This window comes from Chanos chanos, chromosome 9, assembly GCF_902362185.1.
Source record: "Chanos chanos chromosome 9, fChaCha1.1, whole genome shotgun sequence".
Classification (NCBI taxonomy): Eukaryota; Metazoa; Chordata; class Actinopteri; order Gonorynchiformes; family Chanidae; genus Chanos; species Chanos chanos.
The window spans coordinates 37411902-37431923 of record NC_044503.1 but is presented as its reverse complement, the minus strand read 5'-3'; the positions used below and the strand labels follow the sequence as shown (position 1 = coordinate 37431923).

Here is a 20022-nt window from a genome sequence, read left to right as displayed (position 1 = left end):
GTTTGATGTCAGAGCTGAAGTCAGAGCAGCACAGCCTTCTTCTGTTATACTGCTGTCATTAAGCCTGTAGTGAGAGAGAGTGTTGGGGTGGGGTAGGGTGGGGTGGATGGCAACCATTACTGATTCCAGAAGTCAAATCATGACATGGCAGATAATGTATCACTCCAGAATATTCTGCATGTTTGGTTCTCCATGGTGAGATAGCTATTAGTAAAATTTCCTATGCTAAAGAAATTGGAAAGTAAATATTGGTAAACATACTGGTGATTGTTGGTATTATGAATGTTTTAATATTTTTTTCCTTCTGCAGAAAACTGTTTAGATTCAGTGTAGCACTGCACTCAAATATAATATAGTTAAAAAAAAGCTCATCAATATCCATTACTCTACTATTCTAATGTTTGGTGGGTGTTCCCCCTATTTATATATATGACAACCAGTGTCCACTCTTACAGTACAGTAATGCTTTTCTGCCAGTCAGTACACTGGGGGAAAACACAGAGGAATGTCATCCACTCTCTTTATATCTGGAAGATTTTTCGCTGTCAGGTTTAAATAAAATAAAATAAGATAAAACCAAACAAAGAAATAAACAAATATACAAATAAATAAAAAAAACAAATGTAACCACTAACTCAAGTTTAGTCAGTTTGCAGTGTGAATCCTCCAGAAAAGGACAGAACTTCTTCAGCTCTGCGTCTCCTGGCTTCCTGTCACTCAGATCCAGCTCTGTCAGGAGTAAGGGGTTTATTTCTAGAACTTCAGTCAGATAAACACAGGCTTTTTCTGCAGCATCACTCTTCAACAACCTACAGAGAGAGGAAGAGTGTATTTATGTTAATCATCATTCAATAACTGTCTGCTGCTACAACTGTCCTACATATCTGAGAAAGAAATAAGGCAACATCCAGCTCTGAGTAGTTTAAAGGGGTTTCTGCCTAAATATCAAGTCAGAAAATCACAAGCTTTATCTGCAGCACCTGTAGAGAGAGGAGCATGAATCGTTGTTTTAAAAATATTCACACATATGCACACACATATATGTCATTGCTGCTCCTAACCCCCCTATAGAGTCTGGGGGTGTTCCCAGTTTAGTTTACAAAGAGCAGGATTAACTGTACACAGGAATAACAGAAGTTAAAATGATTCACTCTAACCATGTCAGTCTGGTGTGGAAATCAGCCTTCTACAGCTCTATTACGGATATATACTCTTTTGGGAAATGTTCTCACCTCAGTGTCTTCAGTTTACACTCCCTATCATTAAGTAAATTCAGGAAATCAGTGACCAGCTTCACTCCTGAGTCTCCAGGGTTGTTCCCTCTCAGATCCAGCTCCATCAGGTGTGAGAGGTTTGATTTAAGAGCTGAGACCAGAGCTGCATATCCTTCACCTGTTATACCACAGTCAGAAAGTCTAGAGAAAACACAGGAGTTTTTCACTCATGCTGCAAAAAACATATCATTGAAAAAATCAACAACTGGAAATGTTTATTTTCTGATACTGGCCTCACTGTGTCTTAGGAGGGAGTTTAACAGTAACATTTATATCCCACCATGTCTTTCTCATATGAGGTATTACCATCATAGATATATCACAGATTTTAATGGAAACACTACATCTATACAAAGTCATCTTAGAAATGTAAAGTTTTGTCCATCACCATATTACTTACAGCAGTTTCTGTAGTTTACAGTGTGGATTTTTCAGTAGGGTTGAGATGTGTTTCACTCCTGAATCTCCTAGTTTATTCCCACTCAGATTCAGCTCTATCAGGTGTGAGGGGTTTGATGTCAGAGCTGAAGTCAGAGTGACACAGCCTTCTTCTGTCACATTGTTGTTTTGAAGCCTTTAGGGGGAGAACAGGAAACTGTGTAAAGCGCTGACTCTGATCTTGGTCACAAACATTAATAATGAGAGAGACAAATTTACTCTAGCTCCACTTAGATCTAGCACTGAAAATCCTTAATCTTAGTCTTGTTCTATTATACTAGTTACACTGACTACAGACAAATGGGGGGGTGGGGGGGGGGTAGAGAATAATTCCAATGCATGACATAAACAAGCCATTTTAGGCTTGTTTATAATGCAGTATAGATACAATTACAGCACAACACTACTGACCTTCTAATCACACAACATAACTGGAAAACATGTACTGTAAAACAGGGCTGAACGATTTGGGGAAAATATCTACTTACAATTTTTCTGACAGATATTGTGATTGAGATTTGATTTTTCATATCATTTTTTAAGCCAAGCTTCATTTCAATATTCACTGTGTAATAGATCTGAAACATGTGATGGAGCATTACCACATGAGATACCATCAAAACATTAACTGCTGTATATTCTAATGCTAAAATGACAACTTAAAGATATGGAATTGCTTCCAACGTGTGTTTATTTAATTGGCATAGAACACAGAACAACTGAACATGTAAGAGACAATGTTTTGCCTGCCAGGCATTATCGAAAAATAAATCCCGACAGCAGGCAGCATTCGGAGAAACCGTAGGTCAGACATGCTCCTTAAAGTATATATATCCTAAATCACAGCCTTGCGATTTGGTAATCGCATTCTTTCAAATCGCAATTTTGATTTGAAATCGATTCATCGTTCAGCCCTACTGTACAATATATTACTCTCTGTTTGGGATTTCTTGTCTTATCTTTTGACTCCAAAGGTCTGTTTAGTCTATTTCACTACATCACAAGCTCAATGACAGTTTACTTACAGCAGTCTCTGTAGTTTACAGTGTGGATTCCCCAGTAGAGCAGAGATGTGTTTCACTCCTGAGTCTCCTACTTTATTCCCACTCAGATTCAGCTCTGTCAGGTGTGCGGGGTTTGATGTCAGAGCTGAAGTCAGAGCAGCACAGCCTTCTTCTGTTATACTGCTGTCATTAAGCCTGTAGTGAGGGAGAGAGAGAGCAAAACACTAAATCAAGTTTTGATTTTATTTTATTTTATTTTTGGGTAGCATAGTTAAACTGCAATAGAAACAAGGTTTTGTGGCTTCACTGTGTTCTAAAAAACATTCAGTATACACACACAGTATACACAAACCCTATGTATACCCAAACGCTAAGTACACACACACACACACACACACACACACAGACAGATACAAACACACACTCACATACACACTGATATACTCCTGTATGGAGCGCTGTCTGTGTTGTATCTGTTACAGATTTTGGAGCTGTGAGAAGTGTGATCCTGTTAGTGACTCAGTCAGCACAACTGAACAAAATGAAAGGGTTAGTTACTTATCTGTCTTATTGCTAACATTACAGAATTAAGACCCAGCACTGAGACCCTGTTCTGCTCTGACTGGCACTGAGACTGTTGCAGTGAAACAGAATGAGAATATATAAAATCAATGAAAGATTACAGAAAAAGTCTACTGGGAGTTATATACATGTGTGGTCACTTAGGCTCAATAAGTCTGTAGATTGAGACAGAGAGAAAGAGAGAGAGAGAGTCAAACAGACAGACAAACAGACAGAGAAGTGAAAGAGAGACAGAGAGAGAGAGAGAGAGAGAGAGAGAGAGAGAGAGAGAGAAACATTCTTTATGGATTAAGCTCAGACATTAACAAACATAAATGCTGTTTTGTATTTTTAAAGGCAGCAGACAGTTCTGGGAAACAGAGCTGTAATATTGGTCATTTAATTGTGTGTATTCTTTTGCTGTATGTTATTGTAAAACTGTACTTGGTAGAATATGTAAATCTATATTTGGAATTTCTGGTCCCTCGATTACAACTATGAAGGTCTGTTTAGTGTATTTCACTACATCACAGGCTCAATGACAGTTGACTTACAGCAGTCTCTGTAGTTTACAGTGTGGATTCCCCAGTAGAGCAGAGATGTGTTTCACTCCTGAGTCTCCTACTTTATTCCCACTCAGATTCAGCTCTGTCAGGTGTGAGGGGTTTGATGTCAGAGCTGAAGTCAGAGCAGCACAGCCTTCTTCTGTTATACTGCTGTCATTAAGCCTGTAGTGAGAGAGAGAGAGCGCAAAACACTAAATCAAGTTTTGATTTTATTTTATTTTATTTTTGGGTTGCATAGTTAAACTGCAATAGAAACAAGGTTTTGTGGCTTCACTGTGTTCTAAAAAACATTCAGTATACACACACAGTATACACAAACCCTATGTATACCCAAACGCTAAGTACACACACACACACATACACACACACACACACACACACTCACATACACACTGATATACTCCTGTATGGAGCGCTGTCTGTGTTGTATCTGTTACAGATTTCGGAGCTGTGAGAAGTGAGATCCTGTTAGTGACTCAGTCAGCACAACTGAACAAAATGAAAGGGTTAGTGACTTAGTTCCTTATTTGTCTAATTACTAACATTACAGAATTAAGACCCAGCACTGAGACCCTGTTCTGCTCTGACTGCCACTGAGACTGTTGCAGTGAAACAGAATGACAATATATAAAATCAATGACAGATTACAGAAAAGTCTACTGGGAGTTATATACATGTGTGGTCACTTAAGCTCATTAAGTCTGTAGATTGAGACAGAGAGAAAGAGAGAGAGAGAGAACCAAACAGGCAGACAAACAGACAGAGAAGTGAGAGAGGGAGAGAGAGAGAGAGAGAGAGAGAGAGAGAGAAACATTCTTTATGGATTAAGCTCAGACATTAACAAACATAAATGCTGTTTTGTATTTTTAAAGGCAGCAAACAGTTCTGGGAAACAGAGCTGTAATATTGGTCATTTCATTTCAAGTATGAAGGTCTGTTTAGTGTATTTCACTACATCACAGGCTCAATGACAGTTGACTTACAGCAGTCTCTGTAGTTTACAGTGTGGATTCCCCAGTAGAGCAGAGATGTGTTTCACTCCTGAGTCTCCTAGTTTATTCCCACTCAGATTCAGCTCTATCAGGTGTGAGGGGTTTGATGTCAGAGCTGAAGTCAGAGCAGCACAGCCTTCTTCTGTTATACTGCTGTCATTAAGCCTGTAGTGAGAGAGAGTGTTGGGGTGGGGTGGGGTGGATGGCAACCATTACTGATTCCAGAAGTCAAATCATGACATGGCAGATAATGTATCACTTAAGAATATTCTGAATGTTTAGCTCTCCGTGGTGAGATAGCTATTGGTAAACTTTCCTCGGCTGAAGAAATTGGAAAGCAAATATTGGTAAATATACTGCTGATATTTGAAAATATCAATGTTGTAATATTCTTTTCCTTCTGCAGAAAACTGTTTAGATTCAGGTTAGCACTGCACTCAAATATTACATAGATAAAAAATCTCATCAATATCCATTACTCTACTATTCTAATGTTTGGTGGGTGTTCCCCCTATTTATATATATGACAACCAGTGCCCACCCTTACAGTACAGTAATGCTTTTCTGGCAGTCAGTACACTGGGGGAAAACACAGAGGAATGTCATCCACTCTCTTCATATATGGAAGATTTTTCGCTGTCAGGTTTAAATAAAATAAAACAAAACAGACAAACAAACAAACAAATGAATAAATAAAACAGATGAAACCACTAACCCAAGTTTAGTCAGTTTGCAGTGTGAATCCTCCAGAAGAGGACAGAACTTCTTCACTTCTGCGTCTCCTGGCTTCCTCTCACTCAGATCCAGCTCTGTCAGGAGTAAGGGGTTTATTTCTACAACTTCAGTCAGATAAACACAGGCTTTTTCTGCAGCATCACTCTTCAACAACCTACAGAGAGAGGAAGAGTGTATTTATGTTAATCATCATTCATTAACTGTCTGCTGCTACAATTGTCCTAAATATCTGAGAAAGAAATAAGGCAAGATCCAGCTCTGAGTAGGTTAAAGGGTTTCTGCCTAAATATCAAGTCAGAAAATCACAAGCTTTATCTGCAGCACCTGTGGAGGGAGGAGCATGAATCGTTGTTTTAAAAATATTCACACATATGCACACACATATATGTCATTGCTGCTCCTAACCCCCCCTATAGAGTCTGGGGGTGTTCCCAGTTTAGTTTACAAAGAGCAGGATTAACTGTACACAGGAATAACAGAAGTTAAAATGATTCACTCTAACCATGTCCGTCTGGTGTGGAAATCAGCCTTCTACAGCTCTATTACGGATATATGCTCCTTTGGGAAATGTTCTCACCTCAGTGTCTTCAGTTTACACTCCCTATCATTAAGTAAATTCTGGAAATCAGTGACCAGCTTCACTCCTGAGTCTCCAGGGTTGTTCCCTCTCAGATCCAGCTCCATCAGGTGTGAGAGGTTTGATTTAAGAGCTGAGACCAGAGCTGCATATCCTTCACCTGTTATACCACAGTCAGAAAGTCTAGAGAAAACAAAGGACTTTTTCACTGATGCTGCAAAAAACATATCATTGAAAAAAATCAACAATTGGACATGTTCATTTTCTGATACTGGCCTCACTGTGTCTTAGGAGGGAGTTTAACAGTAACATTTATATCCCACCATGTCTTTCTCATATGAGGTATTACTGTCATAGAAATATCACAGATTTTAATGGAAACACTACATCTATACAAAGTCATCTGAGAAATGTAAAGTTTTGTTCATCACCATATTACTTACAGCAGTCTCTGCAGTTTACAGTGTGGATTCCCCAGTAGAGCAGAGATGTGTTTCACTCCTGAATCTCCTACTTTATTCCCACTCAGATTCAGCTCTATCAGGTGTGAGGGGTTTGATGTCAGAGCTGAAGTCAGAGCAGCACAGCCTTCTTCTGTTATACTGCTGTCATTAAGCCTGTAGTGAGAGAGAGTGTTGGGGTGGGGTAGGGTGGATGGCAACCATTACTGATTCCAGAAGTCAAATCATGACATGGCAGATAATGTATCACTCCAGAATATTCTGAATGTTTAGCTCTCTGTGGTGAGATAGCTATTACTAAAATTTCCTCTGCTAAGGAAATTGAAAAGTTAATATTGGTAAATATACTGGTGATTGTTGAAAATATGAATGTTGTAATATTCTTTTCCTTCTGCAGAAAACTATTTAGATTCAGTTTAGCACTGCACTAAAATATGACACAGATAAAAAAAATCTCATCAATATCCATTACTCTACTATTCTAATGTTTGGTGGGTGTTCCCCCTATTTATGTAAATGAAAACCAGTGTCCACATCTTACAGTACAGTAATGCTTTTCTGCCAGTCAGTAAACTGGGGGAAAACACAGAGGAATGTCATCCACTCTCTTTATATCAGGAAGATTTTTCGTTGTCAGGTTTAAATAAAATAAAATAAGATAAAACCAAACAAAGAATTAAATAAACATACTAATAAATAAACAAAACAAATGTAACCACTAACTCAAGTTTAGTCAGTTTGCAGTGTGAATCCTCCAGAAGAGGACAGAACTTCTTCACTTCTGCGTCTCCTGGCTTCCTCTCACTCAGATCCAGCTCTGTCAGGAGTAAGGGGTTTATTTCTAGAACTTCAGTCAGATAAACACAGGCTTTTTCCGCAGCATCACTCTTCAACAACCTACAGAGAGAGGAAGAGTGTGTTTATGTTAATCATCATTCAATAACTGTCTGCTGCTACAATTGCCCTCAATGCCTGAGAAAGAAATAAGGCAAGATCCAGCTCTGAGCAAGTTAAAGGGTTTCTTCCTAAATATGAAGTCAGAAAATCACAAGCTTTATCTGCAGCACCACTTTCCAACAACCTGTCGAGAGAGGAGCATGAATTGTTGTTTTAAAAATATTCACACATATGCACACACACATATATATGTCACTGCTGCTCCTACCCCCCCTTTGGAGTCTGAGAGTGTTCCCAGTTTAGTTTACAAAGAGCATGATTAACTGCACACGGGAATAACAGAAGTTAAAATGATTCACTCTAACCATGTCAGTCTGGTATGGAAATCAGCCTTCTACAGCTCTATTACGGCTATATGCTCTTTTGGGAAATTTTCTCACCTCAGTGTCTTCAGTTTACACTCCGTATTATTAAGTAAAATTAGGAAATCAGTGACCAGCTTCACTCCTGAGTCTCCAGGGTTGTTCCCTCTCAGATCCAGCTCTATCAGGTGTGAGAGGTTTGATTTAAGAGCTGAGACCAGAGCTGCATATCCTTCACCTGTTATACCACAGTCGGAAAGTCTAGAGAAAACAGAGGGTTTTTTCACTCATGCTGCAAAAAACATATCATTGAAAAAAATCAACAATTGGAAATGTTCATTTTCTGATACTGGCCTCACTGTGCCTTAAGAGGGAGTTTAAGAGCAACATTTATATCCCACCATGTCTTTCTAATATGAGGTATTACCATCATAGACATATCACAGATTTTAATGGAAACACTACATCTATACAAAGTCGTCTTAGAAATGTAAAGTTTTGTTCACCATCATATTACTTACAGCAGTTTCTGTAGTTTACAGTGTGGATTCCCCAGTAGAGCAGAGATGTGTTTCACTCCTGAGTCTCCTAGTTTATTCCCACTCAGATTCAGCTCTGTCAGGTGTGAGGGGTTTGATGTCAGAGCTGAAGTCAGAGCGACACAGCCTTCTTCTGTTACACTGTTGTTTTGGAGCCTGTAGGGGGAGAGCAGAAAACTTTGTAAAGTGCTGACTCTTATCTTGGTCACGAACATTAATCACATGAGAGATACATTTATTCTAGCTCCACTTAGATCTAGCACTAAAAATCCTTAATCTTAGCCTCCTTCGATTTGGGGAAAACATCTACTTACGATTTTTCTGACAGATATTGCAATTGAGATTTGATTTGCCATATCATTTTTTAAGCCAAGCTTCATTTCAATATTCACTGTATAATAGATTTAAAACATGTGATGGAACATTACCACATGAGATACCATCAAAAAATTAACTGCTCTATATTCTAATGCAAAAATGATAACTTAAAGATATGGAATCGCTTTCAACATGTGTTTATTTAATTGGCATAGAACACAGAACAATGGAACATGTAAGGGATAATGTTTAGTCCGCCAGACATTATCGAAAAATAAATCCCAACAGCAGCAGCATTCGGAGGAACCTGTCATGTATTTGGGAAGTGTAGTTTTGGTTTTGGCCATGTGGTGTCCTCAGTCTTTCGTTTGTGCCTGTTTAGTTCATCACTGATGTATTGTTTTCACCTGTGTCTTGTTCTCTCTGTCTACTTAAGCCTCTTGTTTTCTTTAGTTCTTTGCTCAGTCTTGAGCTGCTACCTCGTGTACGATTCCTGATCAAGCCTTCTTATAAGCTCTGGGTATTTTTATGTGTTTTCTTGGACTTTCCCCTGTTGCTGAACCTCTGTTTTTGCCTGTTTTTTGGACTAAGATTCTGCCTGCCATTTTTCCTGGATTTGACACTGGATATCTCTGCTTACTGGTTTTGACTTCTGCCTGGAAATGTTTTCTGATTTTTGCCTGACTCAATAGGATACCTCGGCCCTGATACACCCATTAAAAGACTTACTTTTTCTGCATTACTTTTGTTTTGCATTCTGCTTTTGGGTCTTGCACTTGGCACCAGGGTAAGGCTCTGGGCTTTCAAGCCAGAGCCCCGGGTTCGATTCCCAGATCACTTGTCACAGAACCGTAGGTCAGATGTGCTCCATAACGTATATATGCTAAATCGCAGCCTTTGTGATTTGCTAATCTCATTCTTTCAAATTTCGATTTGAAATCGATTCATCGTTCAGCCCTACTGTAAAATATATAACTCTCTGCTTGGGATTTCTTGTCTTGTCTTTTGACTCCAAAGGTCTGTTTAGTCTATTTCACTACATCACAGACTCTTTGACAGTTGACTTACAGCAGTCTCTGCAGTTTACAGTATGGATTCCCCAGTAGAGCAGAGATGTGTTTCACTCCTGAGTCTCCTAGTTTATTCCCACTCAGATTCAGCTCTATCAGGTGTGAGGGGTTTGATGTCAGAGCTGAAGTCAGAGCAGCACAGCCTTCTTCTGTTATACTGCTGTCATTAAGCCTGTAGTGAGAGAGAATGTTGGGGTGGGGTGGATGGCAGCCATTACTGATTCCATAGGTCAAATCATGACATGGCAGAAAATGTATCACTTAAGAATATTCTGCATGTTTAGCTCTCCGTGGTGAGATAGCTATTAGTAAAATGTCCTCTGCTAAAGAAATTGGAAAGTAAATATTGGTAAATATACTGGTGATTGTTGAAAATATGAATGTTTTAATTTTTTTTTCCTTCTGCAGAAAACTGTTTAGATTCATTGTAGCACGACACTAAAATATTACATAGATAAAAAATCTCATCAATATCCATTACTCTACTATTCTAATGTTTGGTGGGTGTTCCCCTATTTATGTAAATGAAAACTAGTGCCCACTCTTACAGTACAGTAATGCTTTTCTGCCAGTCAGTACACTGGGGGAAAACACAGAGGAATGTCATCCACTCTCTTTAAATCTGGAAGATCTTTTGTTCTTAGGTTTAAATAAAATAAAAAAAGAGAACAAAACAATCAAACAAATAAATAAATGAATAAATAAAACTATATTAAACCACTAACCCAAGTTTAGTCAGTTTGCAGTGTGAATCCTCCAGAAGAGGACAGAACTTCTTCACTTCTGCGTCTCCTGGCTTCCTCTCACTCAGATCCAGCTCTGTCAGGAGTAAGGGGTTTATTTCTAGAACTTCAGTCAGATAAACACAGGCTTTTTCTGCAGCATCACTCTTCAACAACCTACAGAGAGAGGAAGAGTGTGTTTATGTTAATAATCATTCAATAACTGTCTGCTGCTACAATTGTCCTACATATCTGAGAAAGAAATAAGGCAAGATCCAGCTCTGAGTAGGTTGAAGGGTTTCTTCCTAAATATGAAGTCAGAAAATCACAAGTTTTATCTGCAACACCACTTTCCAACAACCCTTAGAGAGAGGAGCATGAGTCGTTGTTTTAAAAATATTCACACATATGCAAACACATATATATGTCACTGCTGCTCCTACCCCCCCTTTAGAGTCTGGGGGTGTTCCCAGTTTAGTTTACACAGAGCATGATTAACTGTACACAGGAATAACAGAAGTTAAAATGATTCACTCTAACCATGTCAGTCTGGTGTGGAAATCAGCCTTCTACAGCTCTATTACGACTATATGCTCTTTTGGGAAATTTTCTCACCTCAGTGTCTTCAGTTTACACTCCGTATTATTAAGTAAAATTAGGAAATCAGTGACCAGCTTCACTCCTGAGTCTCCAGGGTTGTTCCCTCTCAGATCCAGCTCCATCAGGTGTGAGAGCTTTGATTTAAGAGCTGAGACCAGAGCTGCATATCCTTCCCCTGTTATACCACAGTCAGAAAGTCTAGAGAAAACACAGGTGTTTTTCACTCATGCTGCAAAAGACATATTATTGAAAAAATCAGCAGCTGGAAATGTTCATTTTCTGATACTGGCCTCACTGTGCCTTAGGAGGGAGTTTAAGAGCAACATTTTATCCCTCCCTTGTCTTTCTAATATGAGGTATTTGTGTCATAGATATATCACAGATTTTAATGGAAACACTACATCTATACAAAGTCATCTTAGAAATGTAAAGTTTTGTCCATCACCATATTACTTACAGCAGTTTCTGTAGTTTACAGTTTGGATTTTTCAGTAGGGTGAAGATGTGCTTCACTCCTGAGTCTCCTAGTTTATTCCCATTCAGATTCAGCTCTATCAGGTGTGAGGGCTTTGATGTCAGAGCTGAAGTCAGAGCGACACAGCCTTCTTCGGTCACATTGTTGTTTTGAAGCCTTTAGGGGGAGAGCAGGAAACTGTGTAAAGCGCTGACTCTTATCTTGGTCACAAACATTAATCACATGAGAGACAAATTTATTCTAGCTCCGCTTAGATCTAGCACTTAAAATCCTTAATCTTAGTCTTCTATTATACTAGTTACACTGACTACAGACAAATGGGGGACAGAGAAAGAAAGAAAGAAAGAAAGAAAGAGAGAGAGAGAGAGAGAGAATAATCCCAAAGCATAACATAAACAAGCCATTTTAGGCTAGTTTGTAATCCTGTATTGATATAAGTGTATGCATCCTTTTTCAGTCAGATCGCTTCTCCTTCAGAGCAGGATGCAAGTAAGGCTTTGCTTTAAATTGCTTCAGTAGCCGCGATTTCTTGTCTCTCTCTTGTCTATGTTGCTTGTTAATTACCTGAGTAGCCACGATTTCTGTTTGCTCTGTTTACTCTGTTTTCGTTCAACGTATATAACTTACTTCGTGCTTGATTCTTTCGGGTTCACTTTAACTTAGGCTCTTTGTAAATTTATAACTGTGTGCTCTGTCTGGTAGCATCACTAACTTATTTTAGTATGGAGTTTGTATTGAATTCCTGTCGCATCAGCTGTTGAGTTGCTGATTTGCGTTTGTTTGTTAATCGACTTGTTGCCACAGCCGATTTCCAGTTTGTTCTGGTTCCTGAGGGGGCGGGGCTATAGCCAGCCCTTAAACCGCAAACACTGTAGTCACAAGACTCATCAGTAATAGTGTTTCCGCCAAGCTGCAGCTGTAGCGGTCTTGTCTCCCTCGTCTCGTCGAACGAAGACTCGGTCGGACTAAGACAAAGGAGTCTACCTGCGGGAGGACAAGGAAGGACAACGAGGAAGCCAAGACAACTACTACCTGTATGCTGTACCCTCAGTGATTTATTTTCCATTTGCTTATCTGTGTAATTGTGCTTCTACCCTACTTCTCTAAATACCTTTGTCCCCCTCCTTCTGTTTATCTATGTAACTGGACAGGACAAGTACACTTATTACTGCAGTTTCCTCGTTCTGATACTGCCCTACCACACTTTCCAATTATCTTTGTCCCTGTCACACTAATCATGTGTCATCTCCCTATTCCTGTTCGAGTTTCCTCTCGCAATCTTTGCAGGTGGCGGCCGCTGCATCCTCGTGGACACAACCTGTCTAACCTCATCCATCCACTGCGCTCTGCTGACACTACTGCTGTCATTTCAGGTGGCCTCTGGAACTGCCAATCGGCGGTACAGAAGGCCGACTTCATATCTGCTCAAGCCTCCATGCTGTCCTTGCACTTTCTGGCCCTCACTGAAACGTGGATCGTGCCGGAGAACACGGCCACTCCCGCTGCCCTCTCCAGTGCTTTTTCGTTCTCTCACACCCCAAGACCCTAGGGGAGGGGCAGGGGAACTGGCTTCTTGACCGCCCCCCCCGGCATAGAGCTTCCGAGCAACCTCTTCCCCTTCTATCTCCCCCACATCTTTTGAATTTCAAGCTGTTTCTGTTTCTTCCCCTTATAAACTACACATGACTGTTCTCTACCACCCTCCAGGCCCTCTGCAGTCATTCCTGGACGAATTGGACACCCTCCTCAGCTCCTTCCCTGAGGACGGCACTCCCATCCTGCTGCTGGGAGGCTTCAACCTTCCGCTGAATTCTACCCAGTCTGATGGCCTACTCTCCCTCCTTCAGTCCTTCGACTATACCCTCATAGAGTCCCTGCAACGCTCAAGGGGGGCAATCAACTGGACCTTGTTTTCACAAGAGGCTGCCATGTTCCTGATCTCACGGTCACACCGCTCCACGCCTCAGATCACTTCTTCATGTCTTTCTCTTTCTGTCTCTCGATCTCACCCTCCCTGAAATCCTCTGCTCCCATGCTGCCAGTCTCAGCTAGGCGTAACCTTCGCACCGTCTCCTCTAGTGCCTTCTCTTCTATGATCTGCTCCTCTCTCCAATCTGCGGAAGCCTTCTCACTTCTTCCCGTGGAGGAGAAATCCTCTACAGTCATTTCTGCACTGGCCTCCTCCCTGGACACCCTCTGCCCCCCCGTCACCAAACCGGCTCGCCTCTCCGCTCCCAGTCCCTTGCTGACTGATAGTATTCGTGCTGACAGAGCCAAACTTTGTGCAGCTGAACGGAGATGGCGAAAATCGCGATCTCCCAACTACCTATCCCACTACCACCCTCTTCTTTCTTCTTTCTCCTCTACCCTGTCCTCTGCCAAATCTTCCTTCTTCCACTCCAGGATCAACTCTGCCTCTTCTCCACCTTCTCCTCCCTCCTCCTCCTCCTCCCTATCTGCTGATGACTTTGTCTCCTTCTTTGAGAAGAAGATCAAAGACATCTGCGACTCCTTCCCCCCATCCCCTCCCACCTCGGATCCTGCACCCTCCACCCCCCCCCCCCCTCCCCCCACTATCTTTTCATCCTTCTCCCCTCTATTTGACTCTGAAGCTCTTCTACTTATAAAATCCCATCATCCTACAACCTGTCCTCTAGATCCCATTCCCTCCCCTCTCTTTCAGGCCGTCTTGGACGACATTCTGCCCTTCATCTCATCCTTGATCTACAGCTCCCTGTCTACTGGCACAGTTCCTTCTGCCCTGAATGGATGTCAGTAGCTTCCGTCCAGTCTCTCTCCTACCATTTCTCTCCAAAACCCTGGAACATGCAGTATATATCCTCTCCAGAATCAATCTGGATTCAAAGCCGGCCACTCCACCGAGACGGCCCTCCTTGCTGTCTTGGAGGAGCTCCACTTGGCCAGAGTGCAGTGTCTCAGCTCTTTCCTCCTACTCCTAGACCTCTCCGCAGCATTTGACACGGTCAACCACCAGATTCTCCTCTCATCCCTTGCTGGGCTGGGCTTCGCAGGATCTGCACTCGCATGGTTGAAGTCCTATCTGTCTGACCGTTCCTACCAGGTCTCTTGGAGGGAATCGGTCTCCTCCCCCCACCTTTTCCACACTGGAGTCCCACAAGGCTCTGTAATTGGTCCACTCCTCTTCTCTCTCTATACCAGATCACTAGGTCAGGTTATCTCCGCCCATGGTCTCTCTTACCACTGCTACACTGATGACACACAGCTGTTCTTCTCCTTCCCCCCCTCTGACTCTCAGGTTCAACCTCGCATCGCAGCCTGCTTAGCTGACATCGCCTCCTAGATGTCCACTAACCACCTCAAACTCAACCTGGAGAAAATGGAGCTTCTGTTTTTTCCTGTTAAGAACTCCCCAACAATCGACACTGCAGTCACCATCGAGGGATCTGTGGTGTTCTCCACCACAGCAGCCAAAAACCTTGGCATAACCCTTGACAACCAGCTAACCTACTTCGGTCACATCACGGCAGTCACTCCATCCTGCAGATTCTCCCTATACAATATCAGGAGAATCCCCCCATTCCTCACACAACAGGCAACCCAGCTCCTGGTCCAAGCGCTTGTCATCTCCCTCCTGGACTACTGCAACGTTCTACTGGCTGGCTTGCCGACCTGCACCATCAGGCCGCTCCAGCTCGTGCAGAATTCCCCTGCACACCTAGTATTCAACCTCCCTAAGCACTCTCATGTCTCTCCACTGCTTACTGTGCTCCACTGGCTTCCGGTAGCTGCCCGCATCCAGTTCAAGACACTGGTGCTGGCCTACCAGGCCACAAGAGGCTCCGCCCCATCATACCTTCAGTCCCTGATAACTCCTTATACCCCCACTAGAACCCTCCGCTCTACAACCTCTGGTCAACTGACGGTCCCCCCACTTCGGGAACTCAGCAGCCGTTCCTCCCGACCACACCTCTGCTCCGCCATTGCCCCACGGTGGAACGACCTCCCTCATGCAGTTAGAACAGCGGAATCTCTTACCAACTTCCGCAGGAAACTGAAAACCAACCTCATCAGAACCCACCTGTCCCTGACTCCCTAGCCTCCCTTTCTTTACAAAACCCCCCCCCAAAATAACCTTGTCTTGTATCTGTGTTTGTCATTCACTGTCAATGTATTCCAGGGGTGCAATACGAAAGTTAAATGAATGCTTAGTCTTATTGTGATCTCTGCTTATGAGGTAATAGGATCAGATTGATCTACTTATTGTAAGTCGCTTTGGCTAAAAGCTTCTGCCAAAGAGCAAATTGTAAAATTGTAAATTGTAAGTACGGCAACCCTACAGTACAACACAACTGACTTTCTAATCATGCAGCAGAACTGGAAAGCATGTACTGTAAAACAGGGCTGAACGATTTGGTGAAAATAACGAATTGCGAATTTTCTGAAAGATATTGTTATTGCGATTTGATTTGCAATATAATTTTTTAAGCCAACCTTCATTTCAATATTCACTGTGTAATAGATTTAAAACATGTGATGGAGCATTACCACATGAGATACCATCAAAACATTAACTGCTCTATATTCTAATGCCAAAATGATAAATTAAAGATACGGAATTGCGTCCAACATGTGTTTATTTAATTGGCATATAACACAGAACAACTGAACATATAAAGGATAATGTTTAGTCCGCCGGTCGTTATTAAAAAATAATTAGCGACGTGACAAACATGACCCTGCTTATTAAACTGTTATTTGCCAAAATGATGAAAGAAACTTCACACAATGTTTCATTTTAATAATTTTATTGCCGTTTCGTGGCTTCCGCTGAGAAAATAGTCCGTCCTGCTAAGAAAGTCTTTATGTTCCAAGTGTTGCATAGCAACATTTTAGGCTAACTGTAGACTCGTCAACTTGTTGCTGTGTATTTCCGTTACGAGAAGTGAACGGCCCACTTTCAGAATGACATAAAGATGTGAATCAGAAGCACAAACCCCGTTGCCAATGGCAGCCGTCATTCATTATTTTCAGCTGTCATTATCAAGAAATATCGGACCTCCCAACACTGGGATGGTCCATTCAATTCAATGAAATTTTCTGTAGCATTCGCAATTTGCTAACTGCATTCTTTCAAGCAAAAGTTTTGATTTGAAATCGATTCATAGTTCAGCCCTACTGTAAAATATATTACTCTCTGTTTGGGATTCCTTGTATTGTCTTTTGACTCCAAAGATCTGTTTATTGTATTTCACTACATTACAGGCTCAATGACAATTGACTTACAGTAGTCTCTGTAGTTTACAGTGTGGATTCCCCAGTAGAGCAGAGATGTGTTTCACTCCTGAGTCTCCTAGTTTATTCCCACTCAGATTCAGCTCTATCAGGTGTGAGGGGTTTGATGTCAGAGCTGAAGTCAGAGCAGCACAGCCTTCTTCTGTTATACTGCTGTCATTAAGCCTGTAGTGAGAGAGAATGTTGGGGTGGGGTGGATGGCAGCCATTACTGATTCCATAGGTCAAATCATGACATGGCAGAAAATGTATCACTTAAGAATATTCTGCATGTTTAGCTCTCCGTGGTGAGATAGCTATTAGTAAAATGTCCTCTGCTAAAGAAATTGGAAAGTAAATATTGGTAAATATACTGGTGATTGTTGAAAATATGAATGTTTTAATTTTTTTTTCCTTCTGCAGAAAACTGTTTAGATTCATTGTAGCACGACACTAAAATATTACATAGATAAAAAATCTCATCAATATCCATTACTCTACTATTCTAATGTTTGGTGGGTGTTCCCCTATTTATGTAAATGAAAACTAGTGCCCACTCTTACAGTACAGTAATGCTTTTCTGCCAGTCAGTACACTGGGGGAAAACACAGAGGAATGTCATCCACTCTCTTTAAATCTGGAAGATCTTTTGTTCTTAGGTTTAAATAAAATAAAAAAAGAGAACAAAACAATCAAACAAATAAATAAATGAATAAATAAAACTATATTAAACCACTAACCCAAGTTTAGTCAGTTTGCAGTGTGAATCCTCCAGAAGAGGACAGAACTTCTTCACTTCTGCGTCTCTTGGCTTCCTCTCACTCAGATCCAGCTCTGTCAGGAGTAAGGGGTTTATTTCTAGAACTTCAGTCAGATAAACACAGGCTTTTTCTGCAGCATCACTCTTCAACAACCTACAGAGAGAGGAAGAGTGTGTTTATGTTAATAATCATTCAATAACTGTCTGCTGCTACAATTGCCCTCAATGCCTGAGAAAGAAATAAGGCAAGATCCAGCTCTGAGCAAGTTAAAGGGTTTCTTCCTAAATATGAAGTCAGAAAATCACAAGCTTTATCTGCAACACCACTTTCAAACAACCCCTAGAGAGAAGAGCATGAATTGTTGTTTTAAAAATATTCTCACATATGCAAACACATATATATGTCACTGCTGCTCCTACCCCCCCTTTGGAGTCTGAGAGTGTTCCCAGTTTAGTTTTCAAAGAGCATGATTAACTGTACACGGGAATAACAGAAGTTAAAATGATTCACTCTAACCATGTCATTCTGGTATGGAAATCAGCCTTCTACAGCTCTATTACGACTATATGCTCTTTTGGGAAATTTTCTCACCTCAGTGTCTTCAGTTTACACTCCATATTATTAAGTAAATGTAGTAAATCAGTGACCAGCTTCACTCCTGAATCTCCAGGGTTGTTCCCTCTCAGATCCAGCTCTATCAGGTGTGAGGGCTTTGATTTAAGAGCTGAGACCAGAGCTGCATATCCTTCACCTGTTATACCACAGTCAGAAAGTCTAGAGAAAACAGAGGGGTTTTTTCACTCGTGCTGCAAAAAACATATCATTGAAAAAATCAGCAACGGGAAATGTTCGTTTTCTGATACTGGCCTCACTGTGCCTTAGGAGGGAGTTTAAGAGTAATATTTATATACCACCATGTCTTTCTAATATGAGGTATTTGTGTCATAGACATATCGCAGATTTTAATGGAAACACTACATCTATACAAAGTCATTTGAGAAATGTAAAGTTTTGTCCATCACCATATTACTTACAGCAGTTTCTGTAGTTTACAGTCTGGATTTGTCAGTAGGGTGCAGATGTGTTTCACTCCTGAATTTCCTAGCGTATTCCCACTCAGATTCAGCTCTATCAGGTGTGAGGGGTTTGATGTCAGAGCTGAAGTCAGAGCGACACAGCCTTCTTCTGTTATACTGCTGTCATTAAGCCTGTAGTGAGGGAGAGAGAGAGCAAAACACTAAGTCAAGTTTTTGTTTTTGTCTTTTTTTTTGTTTTTTTTGGGGTTACATTGATAAACTGCAATAGAAACAAGGTTTTTTGGCTTCACTGAGTTCAAAGACTTAAAAACCCTCAGTATACACACACAGCATATACATACCCCAGGTATACCCAAAACCTATGTACACACACACACGGACACACTCGCACACACACACACATACACCAACACACACACTGATATACTCCTGGAGAGCTGTCTGTGCTGTATCTGTTACAGATTTTGGAGCTGTGAGAAGTGTGATCCTGTTAGTGACTCAGTCAGCACAACTGAACAAAATGAAAGGGTTAGTTACTTAGTTACCTATCTGTCTTATTGCTAACATTACAGAATTAATACTCAGCACTGAGACCCTGTTCTGCTCTGACTGCCACTGAGACAGTTTCAGTTAAACAGAATGAGAATATATAAAATCAATGAAAGATTACAGAAAAGTCTATAGGGAGTTATATACATGTGTGGTCACTTAGGCTCCTCAAGTTTGTAGATTGAGAGAGAGAGAAAGAGAGAGAGAGAGAGGAGGGTGGCAGAGAGAGAGAGGGAGAGAGAGAGAGAAAAAGAGAGGGAGAGAGAATCAAACAGACAGACACACAGAGAAATGAAAGAGAGAGAAACATTCTTTATGCACAAAGCTTAGACCTTAACAAACATAAATTCTGTTTTGTATTTTAAAAGGCAGCAAACAGTTCTGGGAAACAGAGCTGTAATATTGGTCATTTAATTGTGTGTATTCTCTTGTTGTATGTTAGTGTAAAACTGTGCTTGGTAGAATATGTAACTCTATACTTGGAATTTCTTGTCCCTCCATGACAACTATAAAGGTCTGTTTAGTGTATTTCAATACATCATACATTCATTATCAGTTGACTTACAGCAGTCTCTGCAGTTTACAGTGTGGATTCCCCAGTAGAGCAGAGATGTGTTTCACTCCTGAGTCTCCTAGTTTATTCCCACTCAGATTCAGCTCTATCAGGTGTGAGGGCTTTGATGTCAGAGCTGAAGTCAGAGCGGCACAGCCTTCTTCTGTTATACTGCTGTCATTAAGCCTGTAGTGAGAGAGAGTGTTGGGGTGGGGTAGGGTGGATGGCAACCATTACTGATTCCAGAAGTCAAATCATGACATGGCAGATAATGCATCA

General features: G+C 41.1%; 1 protein-coding gene across 1 annotated transcript in view; it reads right to left on the bottom strand.

Annotated features, from left to right (window-relative positions):
• Positions 1-20022, bottom strand: part of LOC115821742 (NACHT, LRR and PYD domains-containing protein 3-like) — a 39010-nt gene that overhangs the window by 10398 nt on the left and 8590 nt on the right. The window contains exons 4-6 of the mRNA XM_030785540.1: positions 19756-19929; positions 9793-9966; positions 1675-1848 (exon numbers count right to left, since the gene is read on the bottom strand). Coding sequence (XP_030641400.1) covers positions 1675-1848; positions 9793-9966; positions 19756-19929 — 522 coding nt within the window. The remainder of the gene's footprint in view (positions 1-1674; positions 1849-9792; positions 9967-19755; positions 19930-20022) is intronic.